Source organism: Pleurodeles waltl, chromosome 4_1, assembly GCF_031143425.1.
Source record: "Pleurodeles waltl isolate 20211129_DDA chromosome 4_1, aPleWal1.hap1.20221129, whole genome shotgun sequence".
In the NCBI taxonomy this organism is placed as follows: Eukaryota; Metazoa; Chordata; class Amphibia; order Caudata; family Salamandridae; genus Pleurodeles; species Pleurodeles waltl.
The window spans coordinates 187,019,188-187,039,950 of NC_090442.1; the positions used below are offsets into that span (position 1 = coordinate 187,019,188).

Consider the following 20,763-nt stretch of genomic DNA (forward strand, 5'->3'; position numbering starts at 1 on the left):
CACCAACCAGACCAACTATTTACAGCTGCAGTAGTTCTGACGTTGCCCAATCTTCTTTTATGTATGGACCCGTGGCAAAGGCCTGTGCATCTTGGGTTTCAGACCAGGGGTTGGCTAGACACGTACACTGGTGGACAAGTTACAAATGCTCACTTCTCTTCAGTGACTATGAGGCTTCCTCTCAGATGGACTCAATGCAGGCTGGTGAGCCTCGCTTCGCTAGGTGGCAGGCGGATTAATACATGCTGGTGGACACACTCTAGGGGTCTGGAGGAGGCAGAAGTATGGTCAGTGCATAATTTGTAAAATAATGAATGCTGTTGCCGAAAGCTCTGCTCAAAAGCCAGAAGCTGGCACTATTATGTCCGCTCACAGAATACCAAGGCTACCTAAATTTGAATCTACCTCAGGCCTCTTTAATCCACTACCAGACACTCGCAGACCCTTTATTTCACTTTTGCAGATTCCCACTTTCTCCCTTACTGGTGTGTTTTCAATCTTTTTAGTCTTCCTTCTTTCTCCTCCGTGTGTGCCTCAGGGAAATGCCCCACTGGACAAAATTCTAGGGAAATGCCCCACCGGCCTAAATTAAGCACTGGGTACAGTGCTCTTCTCACAGCTGGATTCACAAGACAATGTCAGATGGATTATTGTCTACAGACCTGACCTTCCTCTGATAATTCAGACCGTGAGCCTGTTTAAGAATGTGTCTGAGCACCCACAGTTTGTCTACCACCCACTTGTCAATAAATCTCAAGGGAACTAAATGCTCTGCCACCCAAGTGTGGATACATCTCAGTAATTAAATACACTGATGCCCAGGGGTGGGAATCTTATGACCTTGCTGCTAATGTGTGGTTGAATATTTGGATGAAGCTCTGTGCTGCAAAGGGCTATATAAATAAAAAACAGAGGATAAAGTGTCCAGGTATAGTTAAAAATCAGTGGATGAAATGCCATGGCGCCCAGCAACACATGAATTTTAGAAGCTTAAATGCTCTTTTGTTTAATCGTAGATGAATCTAAGTGGATGAAATACGTTGCCTTAGTGGAGTATGTGGTTGTTATGCTATTAATTGTGTTTGACCAATGACTTTGTGTTTCACCACTGCGCATATTAGTTGCTCAATGTTCACCAGTAGCACATTACATGTTGTATTCAGTTTAGCTGCCCATTGGCTTTAACATGGCATTAGACATTACATTTGGTATTTAGGTTAGCTGCCTATTGGCTTTAACATGGCATTAGACATTACATTTGGTATGTAGGTCAGCTGCCTATTGGCTTTAACATGGCATTAGACATTACATTTGGTATTTAAGTCAGCTGCCTATTGGCTTTAACGTGGAGTTAGACATTGCAGTTGAGACATTGCAGATGAGCTGTGTTTTTCCAAGCTGTGTTTTTCCACATGATAGACCAAGCAGTGTTTTTCACACCAAACCCTAGCTGATAAGAGAGCGTAGATTTTGTGTTTACCTCTCAATCCAGTCTGGGAACGAGTGAAGTTTGGAGAATTGGCCACTCTCCAAGTTTATTCGGTTCCCACACTGAGTTTGCTTTTAACGATGGCCCTGGGCAACAGCGAGGGGGAGAAAGATCTTGACTTCAGACAGGAACGAACGTCAGTTGCCTGTCTCCCGTTTGGGTGGAAAATCTCTTGCTCGCAGTTGAACCGGAGTCATCAACTTGCAGCCCTTAGAAAGATGAAGCTGAGTGATAGGCCCTACGGTGATGCAATTTTGACTTTTATGCTTTGCTTTAAAGTTATGCTATAATATAATCACATGTATTTGCTGTGTACATTGCAACTGAGAAGTACTTTGATATATTTTGCTTTCATTGCTGCGACTACTTTTAAACGTGTGCTTCCAACCTACTAATTTTGTCTTTCAGGAACCTCGTGGTGAAGTAATAATGATAATAAATGTCTTCTTTAAACTAAGAAGTGCATTCCAGAGAAGTTTTGTAAGCTCGGTCATAAGATAAGATAAGAGAAGGAAAGCAAAACAGTGGTGCAGGTTAAGTGCACCAAATTGACAGCACTCCGCACGAAGTCTACTTGTCTTCAATCTCAATCTGATCAAACCATTCAGCCTGAAATGTTATAACCACACAGAGGGCACACAGATTATCTTGAAAACGGAAAACCCCCAAGGACAAATGCACATCTAGATCGGTCTAGTGACTGGGCCGTGAATGCATGGATGATGATCAACCAACTTAAGCTCATTTCCTCCAAAACAAAGAGGATGATAATCAAATTATTACTGATCTACATCATTCTGACCTAAATAGCTGGATACTACATCATCCACATCAAGGTATGTACACAATCTCACAGTAATCATGGATCCCAAACTATCCCTGAACCCAAATGTAAATGAAATCAACCAAAAGAATATTTTACACGTTGCGGACACTGCAGCAAATCTTCCCTCATACGGGATATTCACACAACTACAAGCCATTCCCCCTATGGTAGATGATCCATTTACCTAGAGGACCCCCCGCTTCTTTATACACACGAATTACAAAGGATCTAAAACACTTCAGAAAGTCTGCTTCTCCATCTCCACATGCGGGACATGTGACATCAGTTCTCCATGCACCACACTGCTACCAACAGCCACACGCTCTGCCTTGAATGTATGCTGCATCATTCACAAAGCCATATATGTGATTTCTTCCGAACGTTCTGCTCAGGAATAGCATCCTGCCAGATCATCACCAACAGAAATATACTACTGTAGGAACAGCATTCAAAAATGTTAAACTTCTTGCCACCTGCGTTATGAAGTATGCAGGAGCATCTGAAGTTCAGTATGGAAGTAAAGACCAGGATCTTATTGAAATAAGGATACAGAACAAAGTACTTAGAATTCTAATAGTACAACAGCCTGTATTAGAGATTCTGTCTAATGTACACATTCCTGGTGGATCTCCCTATCCTCATCTCTAGATTCCACCAAGAGCACGCTAAATGTCCGCCTCTAGCTGGTTAATGAGCAGAATACTGGGCTTAATAGTTTTTAGTACCCAAACACAAAATAATATTCCTAAGGGGCCTGCAATGAAACGTACAACAGCCAACAACTAAACTATGCTCTCTCTCTCTCACACTTTTCCTACCACCACCACACTTTAAGCACTGTGACCCAAGACGGAATAAGAAAACCACCAAAGTCACTCATGCATGGTACCAAGACACTTCCCACAAAGACTTCAGTTCAAACACAACATTCTACTACAAAGCACTCCCCACAGTGTCCCATGCTACCTGCTTTGGCAACCCCACGTGGAGGTAAGAAGTGCCATCCCAATGACAATCTCTCTGATTTCTGTAGGTCAACACTCAACTCCCTGAACATGTTTACAAGCAAGCACAGACAACAGTAGGTTACAATAGCATAATTTAAGACATTTTGTGGCAGATACAGCATGACCATAATGGTGGATAACACAGCTTAAGCATGGGCCGTGGGGTTAATAACCATATGATCTCAATATTTAAAATTTGCTTTAACAAACCACCTGTCAACCCTCTGCTAAGCATTCAACCCTCATAAGGCCTGTTTGAGAAGATAACATCACTGAAAGGAAGCATTCTGCCCAAATGAACTTGGTCGCAGAGACAAACATGCTTATCGGGAATTTTGCAGTGTTCTAGGCAGGGTCCGGTGGACCTGAAAGGCCCAGATAGTCACAAGCCAGCTGCTTTTCAAAGAGACCCCATAAATGCAACTCTTCCTGCCTAGGCCCTATTAGCTTTTTTCAGGTTTTGCCTGACACGCCACAGACTCTACCCCTAGCTCTCAGCCTTTCAGAGGCTCATGGCATGTAACCACTTTCCCCCATTTCCACGAGTTTAGCTGACAAGTAACTGAATCCTCTGCAGTTCTACCCACACTCAAATATAATCACATGGAATATAAGTACCTACTCAGTTCTACCAAAGTTCCAGAGGCGCCCGCCTGTTGAAAAACTGTAGTTTAGTATATCTAAATTATTTATAAAGCACAGCGTTCACTGAATCTTCTTGGTGCTAGGTAAATCATAAATGCCAATGGCACAAAGTTAAAAACTGTACGCCTTTCTGAAAAAGAACGTTTTCAAAGCTGTCGCAGCGTCAGAGAAAGCACAGCCAAAACATGAGGAGGTCTAATTCTGGGAACCAATAGCAAATATTTGCCAGTGGAACAAAGATGAAAAACAGAGTGCACATGGACATATTTTGCACAGAGAGAAGAAAAATCGCGATGCACAATGTTGTGGGCTAAAACTATGTATTTAAAGAGAATCCTAGGTTTCACTGAATTGGAGAAACATGCTCTCTTTAGGAATGGGCCGGGCAGCTGTCTTTTGAATCAATAGCAAAAAGAACAGATAATGGACGGAAATGGAACAAATCAAACATTCACCCTCAGTCACAGATCTGGGTTTAATCCATCTGTGTTTTTTGCTCACCACGCTACCCCAGTTTGGAAACAGCATATGTAAATCAGTCTTGACCCTGCTCCCTATGGGAACAGTCCAGCCTGAACTGCCAAGCCTGGTCCTCCCTGGACCGGAAACAGGCATCCTGGGACTAGTTTCGAGATATCACCCCTCATCAGCCAGGCTAGGTTGAATCTAGTGGCACAGTGAGCACAGGACACACTTTTTGGAATACCTATCCCACTTAGGGCAACAAAAGCAAAAAGAACAGATGATGGACGGAATGCGAAACAGATCAAACATTCACCCCCAATCACACATCTGGGTTGAATCCATCAGTTTTTTTGCTCGCCATGTCACCACAGTTTGGACCCAACTATATGCAAAGCAGTCTTGACCCTGCTCCTGATGGGAACAGTCCAGATCAAACTGCCAGGCCCACCCTGAACCGAAAACAAGCATCCTGGGACTGATTTCGAGGTACTGTCCCTCATCAGCCAGGCTAGATTGAATCCAGTGGCACCGTGAGCATAGGACCCACGTCTGGGCATACCCTTCCCACTCAGGGCAACAGAAGCAAAAATAACAGATAATGGACGGAATACGAAACAAATCAAACATTCACCCCAGTCACAGATCTTAAAACAGTCTGGTGGAGGGATTCTTTTTTCTCCTGAATGCATTGCTGCCAGAGGTTTTTTTTGTTTGAATGCTGGCAGAAGGTATTTTCTTTCCCATGTATAACAATTGTATTTAGTTTTACCTGACAAACACTGGACAGCACAAAACTTGCCAGGAGTCATTTCAGGAAGAAAAAAAATCTACGTTACATTTGGACTTAATGCTGCCACTGCACAATACCATTAGCGTTTAGGGTTACAATTAAAAAATGCAGTTAATAGTACAAAAAATGTATTTTAATTTGAATGGCTATAGAAAAATACTCTAGCCAGGTCTCAGATGTACAACACACACTGATTTTATGGCAACAGCAGAGTTCTGCTGTTTCAGTCCTGTGTTTTACCGCCGATCTCACTTTAGAAAGCACGACATTTATGCAGTCTGCAGTTCGCTGCTGTCAGACAATGCTCTTCCACTCTCGGATGAGCTCCAATTTACAAGAATCTGGTGGAGGGATTCTTTTTTTTCCCCTGACTGCAATGCTGCCAGAGGGATTCTTTTTTTTCATTTGAATGCCAGCAGAAAATATTTTCTTTCCAATTTATAACAATTGTATTTAGTTTTATCTAACAAAGGCTAGACAACTCTCAGCTTGCCAAGAGTCACTCAAAAAAAACGCTGCCAATGCACAACACCATTAGGGTCAAAATGAAAAAGGCAGTCAATAGTATAAAAAATGTATTACAATTTGAATGGTGATAGAAACATCCTGGGTGGAAATCACTGCATGTGGATGACCTTAGATTTTACAATTAGCAGATAGCCAACTGTGGGCCTGATTTATAGTTTGGCAGACAGGGTATTCCGTCACAAAGGGGACAGAGTGCCCTGTCTGCCAAACCCTCGGTTCGACGGTCCTATTTTGAGTCAGGTGGATAACCATGTTTACACCAACGGAGTAAAATTTAATTTGTTGGTGAAAAAAGTTTGACTGTAAGCTATCAGCCTGTCTACCATATTTAGAGTGGGCAGCTGGATGACTTTAGAAAAATTCTGGAGTGAGGAACAGTAAAAGTATGACCCACACATCAGGGAAGGAAATTTCCATGTTGTTAGGGCAAATAGGGTTTTTTCTTTTCCAAAAACAAACTCCTAATTTTGGAGTTTACTTTTCGAAAAGAACAGATGGTGAACCAGTTTGGTGTCACCAATGATGGATGTTCACCAAAGTTTTAAATGGCTTTGTATGAACCGCCATGATGGAGGGGGTCATGCAAACCTATAGTGTTTACTGTAGTGCAGTGGTCTTCAACCTTGTGGGGGGAAAAACATCAAAGCCCCCTTTAAAATTTTTCACAATTATTCGACTAAATTGACAATGTTTAAATATGTCTACACTTATTTAAACATTGAGTAAAGTTCAGTTAATGTTTTAAAAATGCAATCAAATACATACTGCCAAATATACTATTCTGGTCACGCATGCCCTACTAAGTTGTAACAGTATTCACAGTGTGAATATTACAAGTGGGGGGTGCGAGTTTTAGGGGTATTTGGAAGCCCTTCCCTTTTGACAGACTCCCTGCTTAGATATAACCCCTCCACCCCCGGATCACATGAGGCCCCGCTAGGAGGGCCCAGCCCCCAGTTTGAAGACCCCCTCTGCTGTAGAGCCAGCCCCTTGTATGACTAACTTTGCAAACACCACGCTAGCGCCATCTACAGGTGACGGAGGCATCTCCAGGGCCAGGTCAGCGTGCTCACCTCGAGTGAAAAGAGGGCCTAGTAAAGGGACTAGCCGCGGGACTGGAGCACCGGTCTGTACATCTCTGTTTGCTGCAGAGTCCACTCATGGTGTCATTCTCCGGGGACTTCCCCTGCTGGGATCAGACGGACGCCTGCTCCCCATGTCTAGTCCATATCCGGCCTGCTTGTGGAATGGCCACCTAATGGGGAAAGAGAACTGTCTCATCAGTGAAGCTGTCACAATAAGGATTAACTCACTCGTCTGGTACATTTCATTCAAGCCTTCACCTCCCTGCGGCTTCTCTCTAGAGAGAGAGTATCTAGCAAGGGGTAACAGAGAGGGGGTGTGCGGCTGAGAGAGTGCGAGAAACAGAAAGTGAGAGATATAGAGAAGAGAGTGAGTGACGGACGGCGCGAGAGAGCTTCCCCTTTGGTTCCCGCCACATCCCACCCTCCGTGGTCAGTACTTGGGCTGTATTCACCTGATACAAAGACAAACTGCATTGGACCTGGAAGACGTGCATGGCGTTTGCAAGCGCAATAATGGAAGATATTCGCACGATGTCAATAATGAAAGCATTTTAAAATGGGCTCACAGAAAGCAGACAAAGTGAGGGCACTGGCAGCTAGGCATTGTTTTCCACTGCACGTACTAGAATCCGGAGCTTCAAATTATTCAAATCAGTTCATCCTATTTTGATACACAGCATAAATCAACACAGACACATCTATGGAGTAAAGAACAGGAGTATACCAAACAAGGAAAGCCAATTCCCACCACTGAGCAAAGGAGCTTTAATGATATGTCCATCGCTAGTCTTTGCACAGGAAGTAGATTTCCACAAGACAAAGCCCCCATTTCGATGGGACCTATATTTAACCACAATTCTTTTATTTTATAAAACCACTATGAAGGAGGACGAGGTGCACCTTAAACATACGAGTTTCTCCATCATTGAGACAAACGCCGTTGGGAGTGCAGAACTGTATGCCAGGCCCTTGACCCCAACCATCTGCTGTCCTAAGCAAGTCTGCATATAGCGTGGCCCGTGCTGCGATACAGCTTCGAAGTCCATTGCCGCCAACTTGAACCAGACATGGAATATTACGAGCAACCAGTGAATAGCACACTGAATAGGCGTGAACGCTGGTAGCGAGAAACCACAGTGAAGCCAAACATTATCTTCTGTACTAGCAAGAACTTTTAGGCAGCTTCAAGGGCAGCTATACGAAGAAGGTGATCCCTTAGAGTAGACATGTCGTACAACAGATATGGAATAGCGACTTGAAACCTGAAATTGAAATGAGGCTGGCAAGTTTCCTTAGATTGGAAAGGACAGCCCTTACTGTGGGGACCACCTGGGCATGTATGTACAAGCTGCAGTCGAAACAGATGCTGAGCTTAGCGATCTGAGTTATTAGAGCAGGCTTGGATCCTGAATGACATCCAAGATGTATGCCGTCCATGGCCAACTGTCCTCCATCGGACTCGCTACCCAGATAAGGGGAGTGAATCCTGTCTGTGGTCAGAATGAAATTAAGCGGTTATCAACATTATGGTGGGTATCATCAACCCACTGAATAATATAGGTTATCACAATATCCAAAGCTAATACACAGAACTGGATTTTGACATCTAAGTGGTCTACACAGAACTGACTGTGCAGCAGACCATGCCTTCTCGCAATACCCTCCATAATTTTCTCAAATAATAAAAATAGGAGCAGCCGGATGGACCCCAATACTCAGACGCCCAGAGGCAGCACATGGGAACTAAGGCCATCTGCTAGGTATTTTCCTACATCGGTGAGGTAAGCAGTTGTAAAATTGTCCTTAAATACCTTGCAGGCTCCAAAGGTGCCCGATGGTATATCATGGCCCGCTGACCGGGCCAATATGACAAGAGTAACATTCAGCTCCTTCTTTTGCCCAAGAGTTAATCCTCCCACACATACAGCAGGCCTGAATATGTAGCACAACAGATTCGAAAGCCAGGCTATGGGGTGCTGAACAAACTAAACTCACTCTACGCATAGCTCTAATGAAGGGAAGAGCATCTTTCCCAGGTCTTGCTCCAGAATAGGTAATCTGGTCATCGAAGGATGGTTGGCGAAAACATAAAAATCAACAATGGCTTCCTCAGGAGTGAATGAGTCTGTTTTTAGATACTCCACAGCCAGTCTTTTGTGGGGAAATACATGATGGTCTCTAGTATGTCATAGAACATGTGCATACTATCAGAACCTATTTAAGAGGCCACAGGGACACCATGAGTTGCTGGGTCACAACCGCTGGGGTTCTGCCCTTTTACCCTAGAGACTGCCGTAGTATGGCTCTGCAAATTGGGCCAAGTAGAACTAACACTTTCCCCACTGGACTCTCCGTAGTGGGGAGGGCGAGCATTTACAGGCTTCTCAGGGAAGTTAGTGGGGAGGTTACTCAGCCTCAAGAATTAATACCAGCCCCTCAGCATTGCAGTAAGACCAATGTCCAGCCAAGTGCCTCTATTGTAGAAAAGGCAAGTACTTAATTACACAGAAAACAGAGAATCCAACTACACAATCAATAATGCATAAATACACAGTTGATTGGTACGAGTCTTTGTGCTCTAGTGGTTTCTGCCGAATAGCTTTCTACCTAGACCCATGGCTCCCCGTCTTTGGACTCCCCCACCCCACTTAGGTTTTGCGTTAGAGTTAGATCAGTAGGTGCAGCTCGTTCTCCTCCCCTCCCCCTTTAATCAAATCTAGCACTGAACCTCTTCGGCATAGACCTGTTCAGTCTCTTGCAAAGTTCATAGTTGCAGCACTGGGCCATGTTCAGCCCTGTCATGTCAGGAGTATCTCAACGGCAAGAGGAGCCTCCAGTAAACATACAGCAATCTTCTTAACAACTGTGCAGCTGCTGGCCATGCAGTACATAACTTGAAGGGTCACAGCATGAGTAGAGGCTTCTGACGTGGGCCCTCTTACAGGAGGTGGGGCGGCAGATCACAGCTCACTCCAGTGGGTACTTGATTTATAACGTGGCTCACTCCAACAGTCCTGTGAGTAATTGGAGCTTTTTCATAAGCACAACAGCTAGGCCCCCACAGACAACCATTCTTTGGAGAGGCAGAGGACTAGCTCAATCTTCGCCAAACAATGCCTCCAAGATGACCTTGAGTCATGACGAGTTGTCCTAGGACACCTCTCGGGTCACTTGGTCTTCCAGAATGGTTCTGACCCAACAAAACATTTGGCAGTGACGCAGTCACACGGTCAACTTGTGGGGTACACAGGCCACCAGCAGGAGCTTATCCTAGCTTCAGTTGGGCCTGCAACACGAGCACACAGCTCCAGGTGCCTGGTGGCTATGACAGGAATAAAAGACAAACGTCCAACTGGCCGATCTGGCAGTACTGCAAGTCCTTTCTTGCACTTGCTTATCGAGTTACTGTCAGAATGACCCTACGCCAGCAGCAATTACAGCAATCCCTTCCACGATCTGCTGCTCCTGCAGGATTGGCACTTCCTTTCCTCATTCACAGGTAGGATATCCTGGCACTCAGGACAATCCAGTAATTCCTCCTTCAGATCGGACTCCTATCTATGAAGTACTTTGTAATCAAGAAGAGTGAATCTGCGTGAAATACAATTGGTTAAGGAGTGGAAATCTGCAGCACTGAAGCCAGAGCAACCCAGGTCTGCCAATCGTGAATTAGTGGATCGCCCACTTGTGCTGTGACATGAAAATCAGAGAAGACAGCTGTGACAGATGAATCGAAGGGGCACACTTTCTAATACATGTATTAAAGGAACATACAGCTACGACATGTGAATCAGAAAAGTACAGATTAGTGGCACAACATGAAAAAGTAATACACATTCATAGAAACTGAATCGGAAGAACACACATGAGTCATAAGGGCACATATCCGTGACATGTGAAGCAAAGCATCACATATCAGTGACACATAAATCAAAGGAGCACACACTTGTGGCACCTGAATCAACAGAACACACATTTGCAACACATGAATCAGAGTAGGCTTTGGTGACATGAATCAGAGGAGCACATATCCGTGACATATGAACATCACACATCTGACACGTGAATCTGTGAAGTACACATCTGTGACACATGAATCAGAGAAATACACATACATGGCACATGAGTGAAAAAGATTTACTGTTTTGCATTGTACTCACTTATTCACTTAGCAGTGGACATTGCATTGTCCAATTAAACAAACCAGCACTTAACTTAGGATAAATACACATTTATTAAATAAATGCACGTGGCACATATACCAGGAGCAAACATCAGTGGCACTTCATAGGATCACTAACCTATGACACACACAACAGAGGAAAACAAATTCAGGGCATGTACATCAGAGGAACTTGATACATGGATCGGAGGAGCGCACACTTCTGTAGCATTAGTGTATTACAAATCTGTGACTTATGAAACACAGCGGCGCTCGTCTGTGATGTTTTAGAGACAAGGAGCATGCTTCTGTGACACATGAATCAGTGGTGTACATCTCTGTGACACATGAATCAGTGGTGTACATATCTGTGACACAGGAATCAGTGGTGTACATCTCTGTGACACATCAGAAGATTACACATCTGTGGTGCTGGAATCATAGGCGGACTTCCCCGTCCCACATAATGAGGAGAGCACCACACTATTGTGACACCTGAATTCTGAGAATTGGTTACAGAGCCTGGATCAGAGAAGCTCTATGGTGCAGCTTTAAGAAATGGTTCTAGGAAGGAACTGCGATGTCACTAGGGAATGCAGTGCTGAACGTAGCTACCCAGGGCAATGTACCAATCCATAGCCATCGTGCCTGATCTGACTGCAAGCCATAACTTATGAATGTGTCTCTTTGAGGTAGATGTGCAACACCCACATGGGTAAGAACAAACAGCGGAAGGGGGTTGGTACAGAAATACAAGGGAGTATGGGAAAAGAACAGCTGGAGGTGAGAGAGAACTTGTGCACCCGTACGAAGGGAGGGGATGAAATACAAAAAAGTACCTCGGAAGCATGTGCCCAGTGGAAGGGCACTGGTCGCTAGCCACTGACCGCTGATCCGCAAGGGTACTTGCTCCAAGCTCCACGGAACAGCCGGAGGCAAGGAAAGAAGAGAGGAAGTGCAATGTCATGTCATAAGAAGCTGCTCCTGACCAGTAAGAAGCTAGGAAAGTAGAGTGACAGGTGAAGCCTATGAATGGTAAGTAATGGGCAGGCTGGCAGCCCCTTTTGAGATTTTATTTTTATTATTAGAAAAGATTTTGCAAGTACAACGCAAGCACTGTGCAGGCGAAACCTAAAGATGGGTCTTGAGCACCGATCCATATATAGGTTTCACAGACAGATGTGTATTCCTGTTCTTCCTTAAAAATGGTTTGGGTTGGTTCCCCTTTCATGCATCCTGGTCAGGCCACCTCCCAAGCATGGCCTATGTCTGCCAGGATGCTTTGTCCAGGATGACAGTCTACAGGTGCCCACCACAGAAGTCCAAAGAGATGAGAACAGGCTGCATCAGTTATTTATGACCTCTCCTCCCAGAGATCTGGAAGAGAGACAATAATCTGTGCCCCATCAAAGGGCTACTTTCCCTAACAATAGATACTACATGCCTCACCATGTACCACCTGCCATCTACCTAATGGGAGCTGCAATCATACTTATTTACAGCAATATGTATTCAGAAAAGCCCAGCCTTTCTTAGTTAAGCATGTCTTGCCTATCCTCACCATGGCATCTGGAGATCTGGATATAAACAATTTGCATTTGCATCGTGTTTCTCTCCTTTGAAGTGTACCTCAAATGTTATATGAAAAACCTCAGCAGGCCTGTCAAGCAGGTCTAGACAATCCAAGAGGACATGACACTACATTGTCAACAAGCGGCCCACTGTGATGTGGGCTCAGGTCTGGCTGTGGGGACAAAAGAAGGGTACAGGCCTAGGTATTAGCTACATCTGCTTGTGACAAGGTATGCCTCTTTGAAGTTAATCAAGTCCTTTAGCCCAGCCCACAGAGCCATTTTGTTAAGGACACAACAACACCTCCCCATACCCAAGGCCTTTTGCCCTGTTCCTGGGAGCAAGTTCACATCTCTTTCATGCCTCCCGAAATGCTCCTTTCTGGCTGACAGGACGGAGCTGCAAAATGCAGATTTAACTCCTGGGCTAGACAACTGTGACTTTCTAAATGCCCCTTTTTAAAAATATTTATCACAAATCCAACTTTGCCAGTGAATTAGGCATGTAATAAAGATTTCAAAACGTTCTAAAATGGTTATTTCCTAGGCACAGATAGCATCTATTAAACATAATGTTGTTTCCCACTTCTTTGCTATGGAACAGCCAACCTTGCTACAGTGAAAACAGTTTGGAGGTGCTAGTCACTGTAAGGACATATTCTAGGGACTAATAGACATTTTTCTTAAGCCAATCAAAGGTATAATAATTCTACCATGTTTAAAGGAGGGGCGCAGGTACTTTACCTCTGGTTAGCAGGTATAAATTGTGTAGAGTTCCAAGGCTAACAAAAAGAGTCAAGGCAAAAATCTGGTTTTGTAGTTTTACATAGTGCAATTCAGCCATGATATGGTTACATCCTTCTCTCTTCCGTTTAACACCAAAGGTCAATGTTCAGGTACTTCATGAAGTAGTGTTATTATAGAGTTCAATAAATACAATTATCAAAACACACACCTATGTATGTCTGTATAGTGTCAGTGTGATTGGTTTAAGGTGTGATACAATGTAATGGTGTGCTTTTCTCTTTGGAGTGTATCCACAGGCACTGGAGATCATAAACATCAACAGGGCTTGTCTGTCTGAACCCAACCTGTACATCCCAGGAGTCTCCTTGAAGACATGGTACACAAGGAGTGAACACTGTGAGGGCGTCAAGACCCTCTTTTCTTCGCTAATTATTTAATTGTGATCACTGAGGTGCTGAGTCTCTCATAAAACTTTTCGTTTTCTCAAATCAAGTGAGCCAGTAGCCATATTAACACATAATAGCACTCGTCATCCATTACTGTTCTGGCTCACCTGGCTTGACAAAAGGAATGATTTTAGAAGAGGGTGAACCCCTCAATGACTGTGATTCATTGACACAAAACAAAGGGATCTTGGAGTCCCCCAGAGAGTTAGCTGTTCCTATTACATTCACTCAAGAAGACCTGATGTACAGCATGGATTCATAGACATGCAGTAGAATGTTCACTTTGCATTGCACTCCAAATTATAGAGGGTGGGGGATATTGTCTAATGCACCCCTCACTCCAAAATCTGGGGGGGATAAATTCCCTCTATCCTCCAGTTACTGCACCCATGTTATAGTGTCTCCCTTTTTCTTTCTCTTGCTAGAAATACATGGATTGCATCCTTCTGTGTGGTCCAGGAATAACCCTCTGGCTCTTGTTTATCCCTTCCACTCACCCTATCCTCCTTCTGTTTGATCCTCCCATATGTAGATGTCCAGCCAAGATAACCATGGTGGTGGTGTAAAGTTGAGGGCATCTTTATCATTTAGACCTGCTGTGGTCTTGGACCTCAACCCTTGTCTCCTTCCCTCTTCTGTGTCTCCTTCAAGCCCTTCCCACTCAATCCTGGGTGAGCACCATACATATTTGCTGTTGTTCATGTCTTGTTCCCGGGCTGACTATGTATAATTGTTCATGGTGGAACAGGGCCCCCCAATGGGTTGCTTTTCTGTTGCTTCTCTCTTTTTTCCAGGTGGACTCCGGAGTACTCCCTAGTGGCTTAACAGTACCTCAAAAGCCTTGGTTTTGTGTTGCTCCTCTTGTTACCAGGTAGACTCTGTGTAATACTTGCTGGTGGTTTAACAGTGCTTTCAGAGGCTTGGTTTTCTATTGCTCCCCTCCTTCTCCCTGGTATGCTGTGTATAATTCTCCATGATGGTTTAACAGTGCATTCAATGGGTTCCTTTTCTGTTGCTCCTCTCTTTCTCTCAGGTAGAGTCTGTATATTACTCCCTTGTAGTTTAAGAGTTCTTCCATTTGTGTTGGTTTTCTGTTTCTCCTCTTTTGCTCTCAGGTAGCCTCCCTTTCTCTGAGGAAACCTTGGCAGCAGGGTGCCTGCCACGTGGACAACTAAGACTCCACTGCCCCAGGCCCAAACCTCTTCCTGTTTCTGTGTATCCCTCTGAAGAAAGCTTGGCAGCAAGGGCACCTGATTCGTGGACAGCTCCAAGTCCACCGCTCCTGCTCTAGGCCCCCACCCCTTTCTCTCTGAGGGAAACCTCAGCTGCATGGTGCCTGTTTTGTAGACAGCTCAGATTCCAATGCCCTTGTTCCAGGCTCACACCTTTCCAGGGCCACACCCCTCCCAGTCTCTCTCTGAAGAAACCTCAGCAGCAGGATGCCTGTCATATATATATATCTATCCATCCCAATCTCAGCCACTGGCAATTGCTCTGGCCACATCCTAATCCATTGTTTCTTTACCCACCACACCACCCCAGTTTGGACCCAGCCATATGCACATGAATCTTGACCCTGTTACCCATGGGAACAGTCCAGCTTAAACTGTCACACCAGGTACTCCCTGGACCAGAAACTGGCATCCTGGGACCGGTTTCGGGGTATCACCCCTCATCAGCCAGGCTGGCTTAAATCCAGTAGCACAAAGAGCCCGGGATTCACATCTGAGTCTATCCCGCTCACTTAGGGTGGCAAATGCAAAAACAACAAACTGATGGATGGAATGCTTGAATCAATCTTAGCCAGTGGCAATTGCTCGGGCCGCATCTCAATCCATTGTTTTCTTTACACACCATGCCACCCCAGTTTGGACCCAGTCATATGCAAATCAGTCTTGACTCTGCTACCCTTGAGAACAGTCCAACCCAAACTGCTAAGCCAGGTCCTCCCTGGACCAGAAACAAGCATCATGAGACCGGTTTTGGGGTATCTCCCCTCATCAGCCAGTGTAGGTTGAATCCAGTGGCACTGTGAGCCCTGGACCAAAGTCTGGGCATACTGGGCGCACTTAGGGCGGCAAATGCAAAAACAACGGGTTGATGGATCTAAAGCTTGAATTAATCTCAGCCAGTGGCAATCACTTGGGTTGCATCCCAATCGATATTTTTAGCCCACTGTGCCACCACAGTTTGGACCCAGCCATATGCAAGTCAGACTTGACCCTGATCCCCACGGAAACAGTTCAACCCAAATGAGGGGTGGTACCCCGGAACTGGAACAGAAATGCATGTTTGCAAGTTTGCAATCCAGGGAGGACTTAGCCTGCCAGTTCAGGTTGGACTGTTCCCATGGGGAGCAGGTATAAGACTGATTTGCATATGGCTGGGTCCAAACTAGGATGGCATGGTGGGCAAAAAAAAAAAAAAAACAATGGAGTGGAAGCGGCCGCCCCAAGCAATTGCCAGTGGCTGAGATTAATTCAAACATTAAATCCATCACCTTGTTATGGGCGAGCGCACTCCGTCCTGTGTTGTAATCTCTCTTTGGGCTTTAAACCACGCCTATGTCACGTCAGTTTCTTTCATTGGTTCGTGAGCTTGCCTTCTAAAATCTGCTTTCTTTCATTACTGAAAGGCATGCATAAGTCATGCCTTTTCCAGTGTTTAGCCCTCCTCGAGCGCAGCGACCAAGTACTGAAAACATACGAAGCTCCACGTTTTCCACTAGGTTTCTGGACTACCTTTTCTCTTTTTTCACAGTGTGATCTCGCTGGGCAGAAGTTGAGCGATTTGCATGACATCGACCCTGTTACATAGTTAAGTGCACTTTTGTCGGTTCCGGTTACATGGATAACTGCACTTTTGCTGACAGGTTTCACTACGAGTGAACTTTTATTTCCCTTTGTGTGTCTGCTTTGCACTGACGATAGCCGTGAGGTCACTTATGTGAAACTTTTACTTTTCAGTTTATATGGCAAGAAAAGTTCAGTTAGTTTTGTGAAACTGTTTTATTTTCATTTTCAATTTATGTGGCAAGAAAAGTCCGGTTAGGAGTTTACAATGCTAATAGCTGCAGCTCAAGCAAACGCGAGACCTATTGCATTGCAAATGCTTGTTTTTTTTGCATATGCTTCTTGGACAGGACAGAGTCCATAGACCCTACTCCAAGCCCGCACCTCTCTCTCTCTCGGAGGAAACCTCAGCAACAGTCTCGTGCACAGCTCAGAGTCCACCACCCCTGCTCCAGGCCCACCCACACCTCTTCCCATCTCTCTCTGAGGAAACGTCGGCAGCAGGGCACCTGGCTCGTAGACAGTTCAGAGTTCACCGCCCTGATATCGGTCCGCATCCCTCTCCCTCATCCTTCCCTCCCTCTCAGGATACCTCAGCAGAGGGGCGCCTGCCTCGTGAACGGCTCCGAGTCCACCGCCCTGCTCTAGGCCTGCATCGGTCTATCTGTCCCCCTCTCCATCTCAGGACACCTCGGAATCAGGACTCTTTACTAACGCACAGCTTCAGACCCACACTCCTCTCTCTCCGAGGAAAGCCCGGCTCTGCGGAGCACGCCCTCCGAAGGAACCGCCAGAGACTCGCCCGCTCGGGAGAGCAGTAATTGCCTTGATTAATGTTCTCCAGGTATTCAGCACCGCGGCCAGCAGCCTGGCGCTGGGAAATGAAGGCGGCCTTCGGTAACAGATGATGATTCCCCAGGCACGCGCCGCCGTGTATGTACGGCGTGGATTAATGACCCGTGTGCAGCGCACACACTGCCTGGCACCCTCTCGGCACCAGCCGCTCTGACACGGGTGTGCATTCTGATCCGTGCACGCAGCATCTGCTATGGACAGAGCCTGCCCTCGCGTGCTCGCCACAGCATATATGCGCTATTATTTGGTGAGGGTTTCAAATGCATCACATGTAGAAGGCGATGCGAGTGCAAATGGATGCCAAAACATTGACCTTCACTGACGAAGGTGCTTACCGAGTGCCTGACAGGTTCAAATTCTGCACCACAACATTTACCTGCCCAGAAAGCGTAGAAGTAAATCCATTTTGTACAGAGGAGGATATCATCATCTGACCATGGGCCGCACCAGGCAAACAAGCCATACATCCAAGAGCCAAGAGGAAGCCTACTAGCAACACGCGCCGATAACGAAGCTGCCACTACAGAAACCCCACTAAGTTGTTCGTCTGCAAACTGCACTTTCAACACTTGTTCAGCAAGAAGCGAACTAGCGCTTGCTGAACCTGGCGAACTGAGCTACCAGGTGTGGCAATCTCAAATGCTCTGCTGCCCATACAAAGATGGCCACCAGTATGCCCACGGTACTGCATCTGGCCTGGCGTATTCAGGAAAGAGTGCGAAATGCAGAACTGCTGAACACAGAGGGGTTTACAACAAGCTGATGAAAATCTCTATGAAAACAAAGTGATCAGCAGTCACGTTCTGTAGCTTCTAGATTTTAACTGTGAGAAGAAGCTTATCCATCACTCTAGTCCATTACAGACAGTAAACTTTCATTACAACCTTTGATCCAAAGTATCACATGACCTCAAAGACAACTAAACTCTGCTTTGACCTTCAAGATGTGCAGCCTTCTGCCTACTCCAGAATGCAGAATTCAAGAATCTCTTAATTGCTTTCAAATGTATGTAGTGTCAGGCGTAAATCTATCCGAGAAGAACAAGCCACACCAAACACGCAGAACCAAAAAACTGTGACGAGCATCCCTGAGTTTAAGCCCGAGTTGCAAGACCACGCCTTGCATCTGGGGGGAGACCAAAGGCTATCAGTGCCAGTTTCCAGGCATGTGATTGCCCTACTGCCTGAATTACCATCTTTATTTCAGATACAGTTTAATAATCCTATGACATACCTCTCTCTCATCTTTAATTTTTGCATCGAGTACTAACAATTATTTAATTTGCAATGTCTGTGCTACAAAACACAAACCCTTCTGCTACAGGTGTTTATGCCCCCTTTTCTTTTAATTGGAAAGAGAGGAAATTCCAGATGAGCAGCCGATCTCTCCCCCCCCCCCCCCGGACTCCTCTCAGAAGCACACACAGGCTCATGGTGAGAAACAGGACGGGCAATGGCCTACCAAGTTTGCTCATTTTTTATTTGAGGGTTTTGTAGCGTGTGCTTCAGGTTTCCTTTCTTGGTGAATAACCTGTTTAGCAGATGGTCTGTCTCTGTGGCTCGTCTTCTGGGACTGACCCCGTGTGGAGATCCAGAGAAGGGGGATACCGAAAGATGCCAGGACACACTCCCGGGTGAGCTGTGCGAATACAGAGCCTAACATAACATGATCCACCATCAAATGTCCTGGTAGACAGTCTCCCCGGAGAACTCTTTTTCCTGAGCACCTCCCACCGCCACTTTCCAGTTGAAAACATTGACGCTCCAGAAGCTTGGTCGACAAGACTGACAAACCCTACAGACAACTGTAGAGTGGAAAGCCTTACTACTTTTCCAGATCTGACGCCTACCTTATGTTTATATAAAGGGATCCATACCTGCAGCCCGGCTGCTATTGGCCAATTTCTCTGCATTATATGAGTGAACTAACTGATAATGACAAAAACAACAGCTGGAAAAGGAGGGGGTGGCCCTGCATTTAGGAACCATGTCAGAGTCCGCCAAGTCAACAGCGATGCACCGCTGAATATGCAGAACAACATCAGCTATTTATAGCTGTGCAGCCACCACCCTACACAACACCATCCCCCTCAACATCTGCTTTCTCTTTCACAGACTTTAGGCCACCTCCTCACTTTCCAGAAATCTTCTGCAGATTCCCACGTGAATACAAACAAAAACAAGTTAATGGAGCGCACGATTCACAAGGAACCTTACACCATGACAGAGGATCCTCAAGTGTATCACACTTTTTATTACTGTACATCTCGGTAGATTTTTTTTACTTTTTAATATCGTCTTTATTTTCAACACAACCCTAACAAATATCACGGATCCCTGCAACCTTTCACTCCAAATATCCCAGGATCCATACCTTCTTTTCCCTTGTGAAATCGGCTTACAACTACTTGGTTGTCACATCACAGGTAGCAACATGCTATCCGAGGCCAACTAGGAATTTAATCCAGAAAATGAAAAGAACAACGTTTCCCTTAGCCATTGTGAGTTGGTAAAAGATGGGGGCCTGATTACCAAGTCGCCCTGACGAGCTGCAGTGATCTACTCATGAAGAAGGCCATAGTGGATTTCTATCACTACTTTGAAACAGAGCCTGGATCTGTGGAAGGAGGCAAAGATGTTCCCTCATTCAAGTCTAAGGTAACCAAAGACAAACATTTTCTCTGCTTCAATTCTTCCCTCCAGGGAGGAGGGGGACAAAGCACATCCGAGTACACCCTTCCATCTAGCCAAGTGGTGTAATGTACACCACACTGCCCCGAGCATGAGTAGGTATGGCGTGTGGGGACATACCTTGCAGTCTCCTTACCGAACAGAAAAGAGGACTTGGGAAAGAAGCTGTTGGGCCTTGTCCACACCACAACAACCGACATTCGCTGACCACAAAGGAGTGCAGCTGTCTTCGGCTGTCTGTTCACAGCATCTACCAAACAAAACAAGACTAAAAACGGTATAAAAAACAGCTGCATGTGCAATGCCGGAAATCAAAGCAGAAAGCTCCAAGGAGCAGAAAAAGACCATTCTTGATCTGGGATAAGTTCAAGGCCACCTTGTTCCTTCCCTAGGTTAAAGTTTTTTTTCTTACAGGGTAAAATCGGCAAATCCTCCAAAACTCTTCGTGGCTCTCTGGACATCTTAATTTCTCAAGAGACCCGACGGCACTGCACCAAATGCTTCGAATGGGTGTCTAAGGACTGCATAAAGGAACTGCTTATTTCCATTAGTTAGTAGAAGGGGTGTATAATGCAGATGTAATCCATGGAGTGTATCCTGCACACCACCTGCTTCTGAAGAATAATAATAAAAAAGGAAGCAGGGACTCCATCTTGAAATCCACT

The 20,763-nt window shown here is 45.3% G+C and overlaps 1 protein-coding gene across 1 annotated transcript in view; it reads right to left on the bottom strand.

Moving 5' to 3' along the window:
• The window catches only part of GPR19 (G protein-coupled receptor 19), a 96,590-nt gene that overhangs the window by 4,190 nt on the left and 71,637 nt on the right, over positions 1–20,763 (bottom strand). The window contains exon 2 of the mRNA XM_069228025.1: positions 6,824–7,005. Within this exon, the coding sequence (XP_069084126.1) occupies positions 6,824–6,912 (89 nt within the window). The 5' untranslated portion in view covers positions 6,913–7,005. The remainder of the gene's footprint in view (positions 1–6,823; positions 7,006–20,763) is intronic.